Source organism: Balaenoptera borealis (genome assembly GCF_965194805.1).
Source record: "Balaenoptera borealis genome assembly, chromosome: 7".
In the NCBI taxonomy this organism is placed as follows: domain Eukaryota; kingdom Metazoa; phylum Chordata; class Mammalia; order Artiodactyla; family Balaenopteridae; genus Balaenoptera; species Balaenoptera borealis.
In genome coordinates, this window is record NC_138864.1 from 10,837,764 (window position 1) to 10,854,433 (window position 16,670).

A 16,670-nucleotide genomic window follows, 5' to 3' on the forward strand; every position below is an offset into this window, starting at 1 on the left:
CCTCCTGTTCCTCTCTGGCCCAAGCAGCCAGGCCCCCAGCTACCCCTGGCTGTCCTGGAAACCCAGCCCTGCCCAGCTCAGCCCTTGCTCTACAGTGCTGCCACCTCCCACAAGGCCAGACCTCTCCCCAGGGCTACGGTCCTCACCAGCTCCCCCGCTCTGCCCACAGCAACCTTTCCTCCTCCCCTGTGTGGAGATGACGGCACAGCGCCGCCCCCCCCAAGCCTGGCTGTCAGCCAGAGGCCTCCACAGGGCTCATCCTGTGGGCAAGGCTGGGGCGCAGAGTCTGCCAGGGCAGAGGGACCTGCGGAGGGGGGTCAGGAGTCCCGGGGAAGGTCCCCTGCCAACATACAGACCCCATTCATGGGGGAGCAGGACAGCGCCCCAGGGGGAACCTCCTGGCAGCTCACACGTATGCACGCAGGCGTGCACACATGCAACACAGACGTGCGCGCAAGGCACACGGACGCGTACGTGCAGTAGGACGTGAGCAGCGCGTGCACGCGCACCTAGGCACGCACATGTGGGTGGCTGGACACACGTGCGTACTCATGACCCTTGGCTCCCTTTGACACCAGGCTAGCGTACTTCCCGAGACGCAGGCTTGTCCCCGGTTGCGCCGAGGGACTCGCAGAAAGCACTCAGGATTTCCCCGTGCCCCTGCCTGACAGCGGCAGCCCCCGAGCGCTGGCAGCAGGCTGACGGGGCGGCGGGGGCCCAACCGCGGGGGGAGTCTTTCCCGGCCGGCCCTCCTGTTCCCGCTAGCCCCCTTCTCAGGCTTGCTGGAGGCCCGGACTTCTGCCTTCCTGCCCGGCCCTGCTCGGCAGCCCCGCCCAGCCCGGGCTCTGGGCACGTGGGGACTGGTGGCTGACGGGGCCGTTTTTGCAGTGCGGCTCTCGGCCTGCCTGCCACCCGGCTCTGCTGCCGGCCACCTGCTGCCGCCCGTCAGCCCTGGAACGCTGACTGGCAGTTGGCTGGGGCGGGGGCTGGGGCCAGACCGTTATAAAGCTGGGGGCGCCCGGGGGTCACCTGTCCCTGCCCGGAGCCCGCGGGTGCCCTCCGCCGCCGCCGCCATGCCCACCCACCCCCTCGTGATGGTTCGGCACGGCGAGAGCACCTGGAACCAGGAGAACCGCTTCTGCGGCTGGTTCGACGCGGAGCTGAGCGAGAAGGGGGCTGAGGAGGCCAAGAGGGGGGCCCACGCCATCAAGGACGCGAAGATGGAATTTGACATCTGCTACACGTCGGTGCTGAAGAGGGCCATCCACACCCTCTGGACCATCCTGGACACGACGGACCAGATGTGGCTGCCCGTGGTGCGCACCTGGCGCCTCAACGAGCGGCACTACGGGGGTCTCACTGGCCTCAACAAGGCGGAGACGGCCGCCAAGCACGGGGAGGAGCAGGTGAAGATCTGGAGGCGCTCCTTTGACATCCCTCCGCCCCCCATGGATGAGACGCACCCCTACTACAACTGCATCAGCAAGGTGAGCGGCTGGGGGGCGGGGCGGGGGGGGCGGGGGGGTCTGGGGACGGGGGCCCGGGCTGGGGAGTGAGCAGCGGCATGGACGCCCCCAGGAGCGTCGCTACGCAGGCCTGAAGCCGGGGGAGCTGCCCACGCGAGAGAGCCTCAAGGACACCATCGCCCGGGCCCTGCCCTTCTGGAATGATGAGATCGCCCCCCAGATCAAGGCCGGCAAGAGGGTGCTCATCGCAGCCCACGGGAACAGCCTGCGGGGCATCGTGAAGCATCTGGAAGGTGAGGCCCGTCCCGTCCTCACACAGGGTATGGGCAGAGGTGGGGGGGGTGACACGTTCCCCTGAGCCAGCGAGCCCCCAGCTGCTCGTTTCGTAAAAGGGCCGGCTGCCTCGCTGAGGCAGCTTCGCGGGCATCGGCACCCGGGCAGGGCAGGGCTTCCACACTGTGAACCGGACTGGGAGGCGTGAGAAACCACTTAAAAATCCAGCTCTGTAAAAAAGGAATCTCCATTGCCGTGTGTCCTGGGACACTGTGTAACGTGAGTCTCCTTCTGAAGATTCTGGGTGAAAACGTGTGCCGCCACTGACCCAGGGCCCAGGTCCTGCACAGGGGTCCACAGCTGGCCTGGCTTCCCAAACACAAGCCTCGGGTGGGAGGAGGGAAGGCCCGGGGGTGGCCTCTTGCCCAAGGACACCCACCCCTGAAGAGGTAGGGCCACCTGGCTCTAAATCCCAGCTTGCTGAGTGACCCTGGTCAAGTCACTTCACTGGCAGCTGCTGGATAAGGGACTGAGGGTGGCGCCCTGCCTGCACCCCAGCTCACACCCACTCGGGGCAAAGACTAGTCAAAAGAAGGGTGCAGGGTGTGGAGAACGCCAGAGACCTTAGGTTGCTAGCTCGGCTTCCACGAAAAGGGGGGCAACCCCTCCCAGCATGACAGGCTTCCTCCACGGAAGCCCCCGTCCGCCGTTCTGAGGCCAAGTGCACACAGACGCCTCACGGCTAGCGCTGAGCCTAGCAGGTGGAAAGAGCACCTGCCCTCCCTTCTGGGGGCTCCCTGCGGCCTGGCCTAGGAGAAACGAAGGCACCGAGGCAAACGTGAGTGGGGTCTGCCACTGCCCAGAGCATGTTTCCTTAAGGCCTCCCTGCACCAGCGGGGTGGGCGGGGTGACAGGAATACCAAAGGTCGAGCTGCTATTCCAGGCCAGGTCTGTGGGAGGCCAGCAGGGCTGGGTCGGGTTTCCACAGAAAACTCTTTTCACCTGGCAGGGCCCCCCGTCCCCCCCGGCCACGGGCAACGCTTCTCGCTGTCCCTATCCCACCCCCTTTCTCAGGGGCACTGCTGCTCCTCTGCTTAGGATGTCCAGAAACTAGAACTCTCTAGAAGCCAAGTGGTTAAGGTCTTTCCTGACCCCAAACACCCACCAGTCTGAGCAGAGTTCCCGTTGGGCCAGGGGGGCCGATGGCGTCACCCCAGATGAGGACAGCTCGGGCCGGAGCGAGGTCCTCGGCTCACCACAGCTATTTCTGTCGGCTGCTGTCTTGGTGCTGCCTTGACCTTCTCGAGGCACACTTCTGTGGCCGTGCTGTCGGGTGGGAGGGCGGCCGCCTGGCAGACAGCTCTGTGGCCCGTAAAGGTCACGCAGCCTGCTAAACGCGAGCAAGCAGGTGGCTGGCTGGCTGGCTGTCAGGCTGGGAGGGCTGAGGACCCTGTTCCTCCGGCCCAGGGATGTCGGACCAGGCCATCATGGAGCTGAACCTGCCCACGGGGATCCCCATCGTGTACGAGCTGGACCAGGCGCTGAAGCCCACCAAGCCCATGCGCTTCCTGGGTGACGAGGAGACCGTGCGCAAGGCCATGGAAGCTGTGGCTGCCCAGGGCAAGGCCAAGTGAGGGGTGGGCTCTGGCAATAAAGGCACGTCCTCTCACTGCCTCAGGCCAGTGTGGCCCCAGGCCGCCGCCCCCCAGCGCTCGCTCAGGGCTGGTTCCGCCGCGGGCCTGGAGCCCGGGATTCCACACACACCGCCCCGGGCCCCCGCAGCCTGCCCAAGCCTCCCCCCTTGGTTGCGGGGACCCCGGGAACACGGAGGCCAAGAGCCTCCCTATCCCCGGCTATCAGGTGGCTCCTGGCAAGCCCCTACGATGACCCGCAGAGCGGAAGAGCCACTTGGTAACCCTGCTCTAAATCCGAGTGCCCAGCGTCACTTAGGGAGAGTCCAAGTGACCCAGCCCTCCCCATGGCAAGCGAGGACTGTGGCCAACACACCACTTCCTTCACACTAGTTGTCCTCTACCGTCCTGGCAGCCCCAGGGTGGGAAGGGCAAGGTGGTACCCTGAGCCCTGCCCCACGGGTGTCCCCTTGTCCAGGGGGAGACAAGCCCACAGGTGGCCATGCCTGATTCATGGGGCTTTGACAGCTGGGGTGGGCCCTGGAGGCTGTCCTCAGAAATCAGGACATGGTGAGGCCCGCCCGCAGCTCAGCCTGAGAAGGCAGGAAACGCCATCTGCAGCCAGGTGGGGAGGGGGCGCCGGGGCTGGCCACCACCTGGGCCGACGGCCTCCGCAGCGCATCCTTTGCCCCCAGCTGCTTCCACCTGGCGCCTCCCAGAGCACGAGAGCTTAACTCCCCGCACGCTCAGCAGGTGCAGGTGCCTCACTCCAGCCGCGCGTGCACGCTGGCTGTCCTGCGTGGGCGGAGGCTCCCCGTGGCAGGGATCAGCGTGGCCCTCGGCCCCTCCCACGGAACTGAAACGCGGGCGGCTGACTTGCAGTCACACGTTGACCTTTATGCCTCTTCCAGATGGCTAAGGGTTGGTCAGGGGTCTGAGGGTGCACACGTGAGGGCTACAACAGGAGGGCTCGGAGCTAGGGCCGCGTGGGGCAATTCTTACTCCAGAAGCAGACACGGGTGGGCTGGGGCAGAAAGAAGGAAAGACAGTAGGAACAGGCCACCATGGTTACTTTCTCTAAACCGTATCAACTGAGGTGCACACCGGGGCCAGCAGACAAGAGCGAGCCACGTGGAAGGACACGCAGTGTCTGTTGATGTTTTCACCTCTTCCTTCACGTACTTAGATGGGGGCTTGGTTGTCCCTATCTCCACTGCCCAGAGCCCAGGAAGAGGGACAGAGAAATGGGGAGCACAGAGCAGGTTCCAGAAAGACTGCTACCAAAACTGTCATGACCCACTCTGACTTTGGTCATAAACTCTAAGTTCACTGTTCCCAAGGGTCACTGATAGCTATAGACACCGTCCCTTAAAGCCAAGAGGAAAAGGAAAAAAAGGCAAGTGCAGAAGGAGACCTGTAGATGCCCCTGCTCAGACCCACCCCCAGAGACTGGCAGTGCCATACTCCTTGGGAAGAGGTCACTGAGAGGCTGGCCCTGGGCAGGGCTTGGCTCAATGTCTTCTGTTGGGGGTCAAGGACCAGGCTGGTTGGGAGGACTTGGGAAGCTGTTGGAAGTGCGTTTGGAGATCACCAGGTTATTGCTGCATTTGGGGCAACAGAGGCCGAGCCACCCAAGCCAGAGGGAGCCCGAGGGCCTGCCCTCATCAGGGGATCCCATTCCTAGAAAAGTGCCGTACACAACCCTCACGCCACCTCTTCCAGCAACAAGGAAATCACGTCTGGGTGGGGAAGGGAAGGACAGCCCTCGGCTTCGGCCGGCAGTCAGGGGTCCTTACTCAATGAGCTCCACGTAGTTGGCGGGAAACATGCCAAAGTGGCCGTCTGGCCCATAGCCACGCCACCAGCCTTCGTCAATCACCTCAATGCCCGTGATGAGGTTCTCGGGGTCAAAGGAGATCTCGGTCTCATCGGCTGCAAAGAAGGGGAGCCCAGATGCGGCGCTGAGGGCTCTGGGACAGCCAGCCCTCAGCCTGTCCTGATGCCGCTCCTGTGGCCATTCCCCCAGTACACACCTTCCTACAGGGCCTGGCCCTGCGCTCAGTGTCCCAGCAAAAGGCTGGAGAACAGCACTTCCACACATCAGCCTGCTCCCCGAGGCCTCTACCCAGGGCCAGCACGGGCACCGGCATCCAGGCCTGGCCCCTCTTCTCTGGTCACACTTCCTGGCACTAGAACAAGGCGGGCAACTGGGATTCACACCAGTGGACAGCAAGTAGCTGCCCGGAGCACGTGGGGAGGCCTGAGCTGGGCAGGGCACCCACCCCCTCTCCCTCCTCACCCTCCTGTCTTCACTTCCGACACGCCCCGGGGCTATCCCCTTGAGGGAGTCCGCAAATCCTGCCTCCTGATCTTGGGCCCCGTGGTTTGAGGTGGCAGAGCTGCAGCACGTTACCTGCCTGGTAGTCATACAGGGCCCGGGCACAGAGCCCTTTCCCACTCAGCCCCGGGTAGTGGTCAATGCGCTCAGAGCTGGTATCTTGCTGCTGCACCTGCCCACGGATGGGAAAGAAGAAGAGAAGTCTGGGATCGTGGTTACCCAGATTCAACCCTGCCTGTGACCAGGGCTCACGGCAGACTTGCAGGGAGGGCACACGGGGCACAGGATGCTCCAAAATTAAACAAGGTAATTCACAGGTAGTGCGCCACGGAAAAGTCAGGCATCCCGTGATGGGCACGGCCAAGGAGCGCGTTTCTGGGCACGCGGGCCCTTCACACATCTGCCCTGCTGCAGAGAACCCACCACTGGCGGCTCCTCATAGAGGGTCTCCTGCTCTGGGGGCTCCTCGTACACGGCCTCCTCTTCCACCGGCACCGAGCACGGAGGGGCGCTGGGCGCCGGCTCCTCGCGGAGATCTGCACGGGAGGACACGGCCCACTCTGAGCCAGGGGAGGGGAGAGGACACGCCACGTCTCCCTCCCACCCCCAACCCCCCACAGGGCAGCCGAGAGCCTTGCCTGCCCCGGGCCTTGAGGTGGCGTGAGCTGACTCTCTGCTGAGGGGGCTCTCCGGCTGGGTGAGCTGCTTCTGCAGGAAGGGGCTCCTCAGCTTGCCTGCAAACCAACGGTAAACACTGAAGACGTCACACTGCTGGAAAGGGGGTTAGAACCGAGCCCTCTCTGCCCCTTCTGTGCCCTGCACTGCCCGGAGGGTGGACCTGTTCTGGGACGGCGGCTGTCACGCAGGGAGCGAACGGAGACATGCAGCAGCTGCAGGAACACCACCCGCTGTACACACGTCACACACACATCGTACACTCCAAGCAGCCCCTTGGGGGCCGTGTGCAGTGCTGGAGAGCGGACCAGCAGTGCAGTCCGATATAGCCTTTGGGGGCCAGAGAGGTGACTGATGCAGGTCCCTGAGACCCAGCCAACAGCCCAACGTCGGGGGGCTTACAGGGCCGGGGCTGGAGGGTGTCCACTCTAGAGCCACACACGGCCCCTCCTGTCCCACCAGGTCAAGAGCAGGAAGGGGACACCTGGGTCCCCGGCTCCCGTGCCAGAAGCGACCCTCATGAGCACGGGCTCTCCTTACTCATCCCTTTCACCTTCTGATACGTCTGTCTCTAAGTCAGGGGGCCCTGCCCTGGGACCCCAGGCTCCCCTTCAGCCTTCCCCTGCCTCACAGCTGGGCGCAGAGGGAAGTCTCACCTGGCTGGGGGCTGGAGGTGGACGTGGTGGACACGGCCCTCTCCTTCTGCTTGAAAATCTCCCGTGGGTGTGCTGGCTGTGGACAGACAGGCTCCTGAAGGAGCGCGCACGGAGCCGGCAGTGAATGAGGATCCGGGAGCCATCGGCCTGCCCGGCTCCGTGCAGCTGTGCAGGGGGTCAGGAAGCAAAACACCAAAGCTGAGGGGCTCACAGGCCTCTGCCAGGACCAGGCGGAGGTCCGTGCCGGGCTGAGCTTCTGCCCGTGGCTCTCCTCTCCACTGACGGCCCTGACACACCACGTGTCCCACGTTCTAATCTGCCCCAGCAGGCTGCAGGCCCCTCCCAGTAAGCCCCTCCCCCAGGTCTGCTGGGCGGGGTGTGCGCATCTGGAGGGACCCACACGCCCCGCCCCGGGGACCCGCGTGCGTCCCTTTGGCCCCTCAAGGTGGGGGCGTCCAAGACTCACCTGCTCCTCTCTGTTCCTTGAAAGCGCTTCACGCGGCTCCCACTTCCTGCTGGGAGGGGCAGAGGGAAGAGCTACGGCCCGGCCTCGGGCCCCCCCCTCACCTGCCCCTGGGGGACGCTCCTAGGGAGGAGGAGAGAAGGTCCCGGGGCAGCCCCGCCTCACCTCTGGGGCCCGGCCTCGCCGCCCTGCCCCTGATAGCGCTGCTCCCGGAGCGCGGCCTCGCGCAGCTCCCGCTCTCGGCGCTCCTGCTCCAGCCGCTGGCGCTCCTCCTCCGCCCGCCGCTTCTCCTCCAGCCTGCGGTTCTCCTCCTCCTTCTGCAGGGAGAGCCGCGGGCGGCTGCCCCACTCGGCCTCTGCGCTGCCGGCCGCATGGACCCGCCCTCTCACCCCCGGCCTACGCAGGCAGCCTGCACGGGCCGTGGTCAAGCGTGGGCTCTACAGCAGCACTCACTGGCCTTGTTCCCTAACGCCTCTAACCCTCAGTTCAACCATCTGCACGTGGGTGCTACCAGGGACATCTGTTCTATGAGCTTATTGTAAGAAAAACTGAGACACAGCAAGTAAACCATTTCCTGGCTGGTGCACACAGGAACAGACCAAATGCCAGCTCTCATCCTCATGCCCTGGGCGACACTTACCTCTGCTTTGGCCCAGAAGCTGTCTTTGCCAACTCTTTTGATCTCAGACACAGCGTTGGTCTTCTGGTACACAGAGCCCTGAGGGGGACGGAGAAGTCACTACAGGGTCATTGACAGGCACACAGAACGCAGGTAAGAACTGTTAGGCTGGCACCTGGCAGAGGGAGTGGTGCCTGGCCCAGTGACCCTTGAGGAGGCTGATACCTAGAGGGCGTGAAAGGCCCTGGAAACTGCAAGTGGGGAAGCTCAGCCCCGGACAACACTGCACCAGGCCCCTGCGGATGGAAGCCAAGGCAGGAAAGGCCCCTTGGCCTGCCTGAGAGTCCTGGAGGCGGGGCAGTTCTGAGGCAGGCCTCTGGACAGGGGCCCCTCAGACAGCTGACTGCCACGGCAGCACCCCCAGGGTCTCCAAGAACCCCAGCTCCCATCCCGCACCAGACCACAGGCCCACAGGCGTCCGTGTGCCCACAACTCAGAGGGGCCTGCCCTGTCCACCACCAGAAGTTTCTCCAAAGCAACCAGCGTCCAGGGCGGCACAGGACACTCTGGGGCCATGGCCTGGAGGGTGGACGGAATTTCCCTGCAGAGACCCTCTGACCACACATAAGAGGCTCTGGAACTACCAGGCAGGGTCAAAGGCCATGCCTCATGCCCACCAGCACCCGCCTCACCAGGAGGCAGCCCTTGCTCCTGTCCGGCTCGGGGTCACCGTCTGCACCGCAGTCCGGCTCCAGGACCGGAAGCCAGGCAGGGGGAGCCCAGCCCCCGAGGGAGCAAGCGCTGAGGGCGGGTCTGATCGGTCCGGCAGCTAGAACTGCACGCTCCTGCCCGGCCACCTCGGGCCCACAGAGCACTCACCACTGGGGCCTGGGGGCCCGTGTCCTGGAAGCGGCTGCCCTCTCTGTGGAAGGTGTAGTTGGCCCCTGAGGCCCTGGCCACCTTCTGCATGATGCACTCGGGCTCCACGTCCTCCTCGGCCCTGGCGTTGATGGTCACGTGGGCCCCCTGCAGCAGGAGCGGCACTTCATGAACAAAAAGCACCGCAACCCCAGGAGAGGACAGGCCGCACACCTCGGTCCGCACGGCACAGCGGCTGCACCGCGCTCAGGGTCAGGAGACCCTGCCAGGAACCAAGGCACGCTCTCCCCAAGGCCTCCGGAAAGCCAGCTGAGGGAAAGCCATCGTTCTTGTCCCAGCCTGCGTGCGAGGCCCCTGCCCTCCACGGTGTGGCCTGTTCTGTGGTGCTACAAGACAGCCCCGGCATTAAAGGGCTTCTTTCTAGTGAATGAAATCCAACCTTAAAAGTCACCTGGAAACAAGCACATTTTCTACAGAAAGCAAGTTACTGATTTCTTCTTGAGAAGTGAGAACTAGGACCTTGCTGTTACTAAATACCAATAAGCTCGGGACCTTCTCTTTCGGCTCCTAGATGGAGAAACTGAGGTGCGTCTGAAGAAGTGTGGGCAGAACCAGAAATCAAAGTCCTGAGCCTCCTTGCCAGTAACCAAAGAAATGCAAAGAGTTAGCTGACAAGTGAACAACACATGCTTTTTGATACAAATGCTTTTGAAATTAAACAAGGTTCCATTACATGATGACTGAAATAAACACGTGCAGAAATGGACTAGAAAAGAATGCCTTAAAGGGAACGTGCACGCTGAGGCTGTGAGCAGAAGCAACCCGCCTTCTCCTCCAAGTCCTGCCAGTACTGCTAGAAGTCTGTGCTCATAAAACAAATGCAACCCAAGGCCTAGCCCCACCCCAAGACCAGCTCCAGCAGGGCCTCCTCAAGGTCCTTCGCCCTTCCTTCCCGCTGAAGCCAGCTTGCAGGTGGCCCTGGCTACCTCCTGGGCAAGAGGAGAGCAGCCTCTGGCTACGCCCTGAAGTCCAGACACAGCATCGGGACGTGAGGCACACTTCCACCTCCGGCTGTGATGCCCGCTCACTCACACCCTGGAACCTCGGGACCTGGTGAACTCTGCGAGGCCCTGCACGGAGCAGCCCTCACCTTCAGGAAGCTGGCCATGGTGCTGACGTGGTTGGCGCACGCTCCCTTCCGCACGTCATTCACGCCCTCGCCGGTCTGCAACACAACACACGCAGCATGAGCCGCCAGTTCCTCGGTGTGACCCAGGACTCCCCGCAAAGCCACTGCCCACTCCAGGGACTCGGCAGTTTCCCTGTGTCCCGGGAAGGAGCAAACCACAACCCCAAAGCAGAGGACACGGTGAGCCCCCACACCCCCGAGTCGGGGAGGCTCTTGGAGCAGGACGGTCGCCAGCGTCCACTGTGGGGCGCTGCCTTAGAACTCCCTAGTCCCCACCCGGGGGCTCCGCTTCATGAGAGCCCCCGTCCTACACTCCCAGCGCCCTCCCAGCCCTTATCCAGGCACTCTGCTCCCTCAGGGTGACTACCTGAAGGGGACAAGAACGTGAGTGTCCTGTGGCTGTGTGTACTCCATTGCACAGGAGCAGTTCTGGGCTGGAACAGTGAATTCTACACTAGCAAGGCCCCAGGTATTCTTTGGGCCACACTGAATTAATCCACTATTCTGTTCATTCACCAGATTCAAGCTGTTCTAAAGTCAAGTCCTCTTCTGCTCCAGTCACAAAAGGCAAAGCACGAAAGAAGAAAAGGGAGTTTTTCCGGGTCACACCTAGATGAGAACTCGGAAGCCCTCAAGTTCCACATACCCAGTTGATGAGGACAAACTTGGGCAGGCCGGAGTTGGGGTCCTTCACTCTGCAGAAGGCGTACATCACCTTCCCACTGTTGAGCTCCTCCACCATTTCCTCCAGGCCCCCCTCTGCAGCAGTCACAAGGAGAGTCAGGGGCAGGCCAGGCACCCCACGCCCACCCTGGCACCTAGTCCCTCAGGAAAGGAAACCCCAGCTGCCTCTAAACCAGGGTCCTCAGCCCCATCTGCATCTGAATCAGATTCCTAGGCCTACCCGCACTAAGCTGACTTACGAGAACTGGATGGGACCCAGGATCTGCATTTGTGAAATGCACCTCAGCCCCGCTCACCACAACTAGAGAAAGCCCCTAAGAAGCAATGAAGACGAAGGAAGGGAGGGAGGGAGGAAGGAAGGAAAGGCACCTCAGGTGATTTTGTAAGCCACACTAGTCTAAAAACCACTCGTGTAAACCCACAGGTAATTCTGGAAGTAAAAATGTCATTTATGCTACAAACCAGGCAGGCACCCGACCTCCAAATGGAGGGGCTCTGCAACAATTTTACCATTGCCTGGACTCCACAAACCGCCCTGGAATAACAGGGCCTGACGTGAGTCACCCTGCCCTTACCCACGTCTGCTCAGACTCCAGGGCCACCCAGAGGGTCCCAAGCAGAAGTTAACTTCCCGCCATATAGAGCCTCAGCTCTGAGACTGAGTAGGGATAAGGGAGTGATGGGGCCCAGGAATGCCGTTCTCCCCTGACACTCAGGCTGTGAGCCCCAGCATGTACTAGAGTTTTGGGTTCTCATCAGGTATCCCAAACCCCCTCAGACTGTGAGAAGGACCTGGATCAGGTATTTTAGCCACAGGGCTCCACGGAACCTGGGGCAGTCCCGAGGCCCTGCGCTGGGCTCTTACAGCAGAGCCTGTGAATACCACTGAGGATGGTGGTATGAAACTCAGCTGAACTCTGCAATTCTCAGTCCCCTATGGCATCACACTGCACCTGAGACCACCGTCAGTGGCAGTCCCTCTAGAAAGAGGACCACCAAGGAGAGGCACTCCAAAGAGGGAGACGTTTTCTACCAACAAGTCACCAGAACCATTCATGGGGCAAGCAGAGAACACGCTAGTGAACAGGCGCTGAACAGCGAAGCCGTGTCACTCAGGTCAGGTGAGCTGGCCTTGAGAACGAGGAGTCAGGGGTATCAGGTGGGGGGCCTGCAGTTTCACCCCGTATTTGAGGAGCGCTTTTCCAGGTCACCCTGTCCCAGCGGACCGTGTGCCCTGATGTGACCTCTCCTGGGGGAGGGTGTGCCCCGCAGAGACCCGGCCCACCAGGAAGAGGACAGAGGGAAGGACGTGTCTGCACCGCCTCCTCCACCACCAGCACCCAGCTCTGCGGGACTGTCACCCTCCCAGCTGCAGCCCAGGCCAGGCCTTGGGCTGCCTGCAAGCCGGAGAGGGCAGCTCTTCCCAACTACAACACGGACAGAGAGCAGTGCCGCCTTGCACCACCAGGCAGAGAAAGCCAAGGAGAAGGTATTTTCACTTAGAAACGCCTGAAACCCGAAGCCGGCCAGGAGGAGCTGTGAATGCCGGGGGCCCACACTGCTCAGCGGAAGCCTCCGTCCTGCCTGGCTGGCTGCAGTCAGCCCCATCAGGGGACCGGGGAATTCCTCAACACTGAATGAGGCTGATGAGGGGTAGGCCCACCCTTAGCCAGGGGGGGGTGTCACTGCAGTCACGCCACACGCAGGGGACACCGATGCACCCTGAGTGCCCCGCCTCCCGCCGTGACGGCCGAAACGCCAGCAGAGACGGAGCACGGATGTCACGACTCTCTCCCCTCCACGCACCTCACCCTCCCTCCCGGGCTTCTGCCTCCTGACGGTCCGTAAGAGCCCATCTGCTTCCTCGCTTGATCATACTCACCCCCAGTGCCAGCCACACGGATGTCATTGCTGTTGCCTTCATAGGTAAAGAGGGCCCTGAAACAAAACACAAACAGGCGCTACAGCCAGTGCCCTGGTCACCATCTGTCCCCACTGTGCCCACCAAGGATTCACGCTGCACCCCAAAGAGCTCAGCGGGACGGTAACCCTGTAGGCTGACACAGACCCCACTCTGAAGTACACAAGGCAGGATCTCAGTAGGCCGCTGGGCCGCCCAGAGCTGAGCCTTCTCGGCTGCAGCTGGCCCGACTTACCAGAGCGGCCTGTCGTGAGCACAAGCCTACGGAGACGGGGCGCATACATCTACTCGGAAGGAAACTGAGCTGTGAAGTTTTACGGCAACCTTCTACACATTTATGTGTGAAATACTCACCTAGCTACCATGTATGTGAATTTGAACAAACAAAAGATATCCGCATATTCCTGAAACCAAAGCACCCCGAGGAGAAGCAGGAAGGAGAAATACGTGCATTTTCAATGAGCCTGTGTCTATCTGTGGTCTTCCGGGAAGGCTGAAAGGTTGGTGGAGCAGGTCCGCCTGGCCTGAGGCTCTTCCAGCAAACACAGGCTTTTATCGGTTGCGTAGGGCCTTGGAAACCACAGGGGCCATGACTCAACATGAAGTCAGGCCCCTCACAAGACAGGCTCCCTGTCTGGGCAAGTGCTATATCTAGCAGAGCCTTAGGTCTCCACAGGTGACCCTAGGTCACACCGCCCTTCTCCTATAAGCCTAATTATTCACAAGAACTCTGGTAAAGATTTGGGCTTATAAATTATGGGAAACTGTATTAAATCTGGGCCACGGAAGGTCCCTTGACCAGAACAAAGGTCACTCAAAGAGAACATTCTAGAATAGGTGGCTTCTGAGCAGTCCACACGAAGCCCAGACATCGGCATGAACCCTGCGGCGGCTGAGCTCCAGGGAGTGCCGGCAGACCACCAGGTGAGGGTGCTAATCCACCGGACAGCAAGTCAAAGGCAAAACCCGGTCTGGGGTATCATCTCCCCACGCTCCACGGCACAGGCCTGCTGAGGCGCGCCGGACAGAAGCTCCAGGGTCCACAGTCTGACAGGAGCCATGTCAACTTCCACTCAGCTTCCCCAGGGCCTCGCTAATGCCACTGGGCAGAGCTGCCTAAGCCTGAGAAAGTCAGAAGAAATTAGACCCAGGTCCAGAGATCTGGCTGGGACGGAGCACAGACTGCCAGGAAAGAACCACTGCTTCCCGGCAGAGGGGAGAGAGTGCAGAAGGAGAGAAACACTCAGAAAAAAACAGGGAAAAAGAAGACTTGGGTGGTGGCAGACATCCAGACTCTGGTGGCCAGAGTCCTGACCAGCCTTCCTCCTGGAGGCAAGAAGCCCCTGGCTGCAGAAGACAGGGGCACCGGACCAGCAGCAAGAAACAGAGACGGCTGCTCAGCTTAGCTCTTCCAAGAAGGGATCCAGCGGCTAGCAAAGGCCACGCTCCGTGCCTGCCACCTACCCCTCTGACTTCATTCCCCTCCACCCTGGGCTCCAGCCTGAGCCACCTTCCTGAATGTTCCCGGTTCAGAGGCTCACCCCACATTCAATCAAACAACCCTTCTTTCAAACCGACATGAAAAAAAAAAATGGTGCGTTGGCTTGTGCAGGCATATAGCACAAGGAGTATGGGGCACTGGGCATCTTGTAATTCAGTCACTTGCCAAAAGCCTAATCTGAGAACCTGCGGCTTGCTAGCGATGGGAATGCAGCCACAGATAATCCCTAAGAGGCCCTGCCCGCGGAACTTACTTTCTAATGGGAGACACACAAAACACACACGCACACGCGCACCAACACTAACGTACTGTCAGATAGTGCAGTGGGTGCAGGAAGCGAGCAGACACGCCACGACCCAGGGGAAGAACAACCTGGGGGAGCCAGGAGAGAGGGCCGGCACGGAGAGCTGATGCTGCAGCCGCTGTCCATCCCACCCGGCTCCAGGGCCTGGCCCAATGCACCCACTCTGCACGCGGAGCTTTTTACGACCCGCCAAACCGGAGAGCACCTCTTCTTGCTCTGATATCCTCTGCCACTTTTTCCGCACCGCTCTCAGTACCCCTACATCAGGGACAGAGGTGGGGACCACCCCACCCTTTCTGGTGAAGAGCAAAGGTGACAAGAAAATCGGTGAGGGTGTCTGGTGCATGCCTGAAGGCAGTCAGCCAGGGAGATGGGAAAATGTGACTACAGCCACGGAGGCAGGAGTTCGGAAAGGCCTCCCCAAAACGGCAACATCAGAGCTGAGAAAGGAAGTTTGGAGAGCCCCCTAGGATGATGTGGAAAGGCGCTCCAGGCAGAGGAAGCAGAAAGAACAAGGCCTGTGAGGAGAAAACAGCTTTGCAAGTTTAAGGAAAAGCAAGCAAGCTAGAGTGGTGGTAAACAGGTGTGACCACAGCACGGTAAACAGGAGGGGCGGTCAGGAGCCTGTCGGCCATGGCAAAGAGTCCAGGCTGTGTTTATGATGCAACAGGAAGCCACTGCAGAGCTTAAGCAGGGAAGTGACATGGGTCTAGATATTTTTTCAGCTAGTGAATGGGGACCTGCCCACATCGACGTGGCCCCAGAGATTCTGCAGACCCAGGCAGCTGGTGTCCTGAAGCTCTTCCCTAAAAGGCCTGGGGGTGAAGGCAAGGCAAGGCAACAATGTCCTCAGTGTCACAACAGTACACTGTACAAAAGCCGCTCTGTACTGGGCACCAGGGAAAGCAGACACGCGAAAGCAGTAGCACCTGACAAGTGGAGAGAGCCACAGTAGCTCAGCCGCGCCCAGAGGGCCCCTCCCTAGGCAATGGGAAAAGGCTCCCGCCCCAAAGCTGGTCACCTTACTCCATCGTACTCAGCATACTTCTTGGAAGTACAAGTTCTCAAAGCTGGTCAGTGAACACAATTTAAGCAAAAAGGAAGGTAACAGAGAATTACCATGCAAAAAGCAACCCTAGTTGCAGGACAGACAGCTGACCCTATGTGAGGGCTGCCCCGGGCTCTCCCAGAGACTTCAGATCCAGGCTGCCAGTACGATAAAGCCCCTAACACCGACAGCCTAGGAAAGGATGTCCCTGGGAGGTGGAGGGGAGATGGGACCTTTTTCCAAACACATACCCAGCATCGTCCTTTCCTTCATCTCCCCATGGCTCAGGAATATGAAGTATGTTCTTCTTGGAGAAAGGGAGGTTCTCAAATACATATTCACAGGGAACCAGGGCCTTAAACCCCTCCACCTTCCTGCTTGACATCTCCAAAGCAAGGCTGCCAGACCACCCTCAGAGTCCCATCCCTGAGCACAGCGTTTGGAAGAAGCCGGGCGCAGCTTCCGCTTTCTCAAGGAGGGCTGTGGAGGGCCCCTTTGTCCAGGGAAGTCCCCGGGCAAGAAAGGAGAACCTGGCGAAGCACTCAAGCACAGCCAGGAACACGATGCATCAACGAGGCCCGCAGGGCCGAGACCGGTGGCCAGCGGAGCGGAAGGGCTGGGGACTCACCGGACCCCCACGCCGGGTTTAACCTGCCCACGCACGGTGGGGCAAGGGGAGACAGGGTGGGGACCGCTCCCCCCGGGGTGTGGCGCAGGTGCGGGGCAGACACGGCTCCGCGCCCCCTGGCTCCCCTGGCCCCAGCCCGCTCCCGGCCCGCCCCAGGCCGCCTCGGCGCCCACCAGTCGGTCGGGGACTTCTCGTTGACCACTTGCTCGTAGGCCTCCTTCAGCGCCGGCCCGTTCCGGCTCAAGTTCACAGCCATGGCCAACCCCGCGGTGTCCGCGCCGCAGCCGCCACCGCCGCCGCTTCCGGGCCCGGGCCGCCCAAGGCGGCCCCACGCCCCGCCCGTCGGCCGGAAGCCCCGCCCCTACGGCCGGAAGCGGAAGCCGTGCAGGCGGGGC

The 16,670-nt window shown here is 61.4% G+C and overlaps 2 protein-coding genes across 3 annotated transcripts; one reads left to right on the forward strand and one right to left on the reverse strand.

The window, feature by feature from the left end:
- Window positions 1-1,019: 1,019 nt before the first annotated feature.
- Window positions 1,020-3,411, forward strand: PGAM2 (phosphoglycerate mutase 2). Its single transcript, XM_082399637.1, has 3 exons — window positions 1,020-1,487; window positions 1,579-1,759; window positions 3,207-3,411. Exons 1-3 carry the CDS (start codon window positions 1,074-1,076, stop codon window positions 3,371-3,373), a joined length of 762 nt encoding a protein of 253 aa, XP_082255763.1. The 5' UTR covers window positions 1,020-1,073; the 3' UTR covers window positions 3,374-3,411.
- Window positions 3,412-4,246: 835 nt separating this feature from the next.
- Window positions 4,247-16,582, reverse strand: DBNL (drebrin like). 2 transcript variants are annotated; one of them, XM_082399635.1, is made up of 13 exons: window positions 16,449-16,582; window positions 12,756-12,811; window positions 10,836-10,948; window positions 10,151-10,225; window positions 9,001-9,147; window positions 8,143-8,220; window positions 7,668-7,819; window positions 7,506-7,551; window positions 7,040-7,133; window positions 6,347-6,442; window positions 6,132-6,244; window positions 5,784-5,880; window positions 4,247-5,302 (listed from the first exon to the last, which is right to left on the reverse strand). In XM_082399635.1, the coding sequence occupies exons 1-13, from the start codon at window positions 16,529-16,531 to the stop codon at window positions 5,163-5,165; spliced, it is 1,290 nt and encodes a 429-aa protein (XP_082255761.1). In that variant the 5' UTR covers window positions 16,532-16,582; the 3' UTR covers window positions 4,247-5,162. The 2 variants fall into 2 exon arrangements, with proteins under 2 accessions (XP_082255761.1, XP_082255760.1); XM_082399634.1 differs by having other exon boundaries at window positions 7,506-7,554.
- Between the last annotated feature and the right edge of the window lie 88 nt (window positions 16,583-16,670).

Excerpts from the sequence above, each read along its gene's own strand:
- PGAM2 (XM_082399637.1), top strand. The coding sequence starts at position 1,074 with ATGCCCACCCACCCCCTCGTGATGGTTCGGCACGGCGAGAGCACCTGG. Across the intron at positions 1,488-1,578 it reads ACTACAACTGCATCAGCAAG|GAGCGTCGCTACGCAGGCCT; the intron begins GTGAGCGGCTGG and ends GGACGCCCCCAG. Across the intron at positions 1,760-3,206 it reads CATCGTGAAGCATCTGGAAG|GGATGTCGGACCAGGCCATC; the intron begins GTGAGGCCCGTC and ends CCTCCGGCCCAG.
- DBNL (XM_082399634.1), bottom strand. The coding sequence starts at position 16,531 with ATGGCTGTGAACTTGAGCCGGAACGGGCCGGCGCTGAAGGAGGCCTAC. Across the intron at positions 8,221-9,000 it reads CGGGCCCCCAGGCCCCAGTG|GGCTCTGTGTACCAGAAGAC; the intron begins GTGAGTGCTCTG and ends CGTCCCCCTCAG. Across the intron at positions 5,303-5,783 it reads CCTGTATGACTACCAGGCAG|CCGATGAGACCGAGATCTCC; the intron begins GTAACGTGCTGC and ends CCTTCTTTGCAG.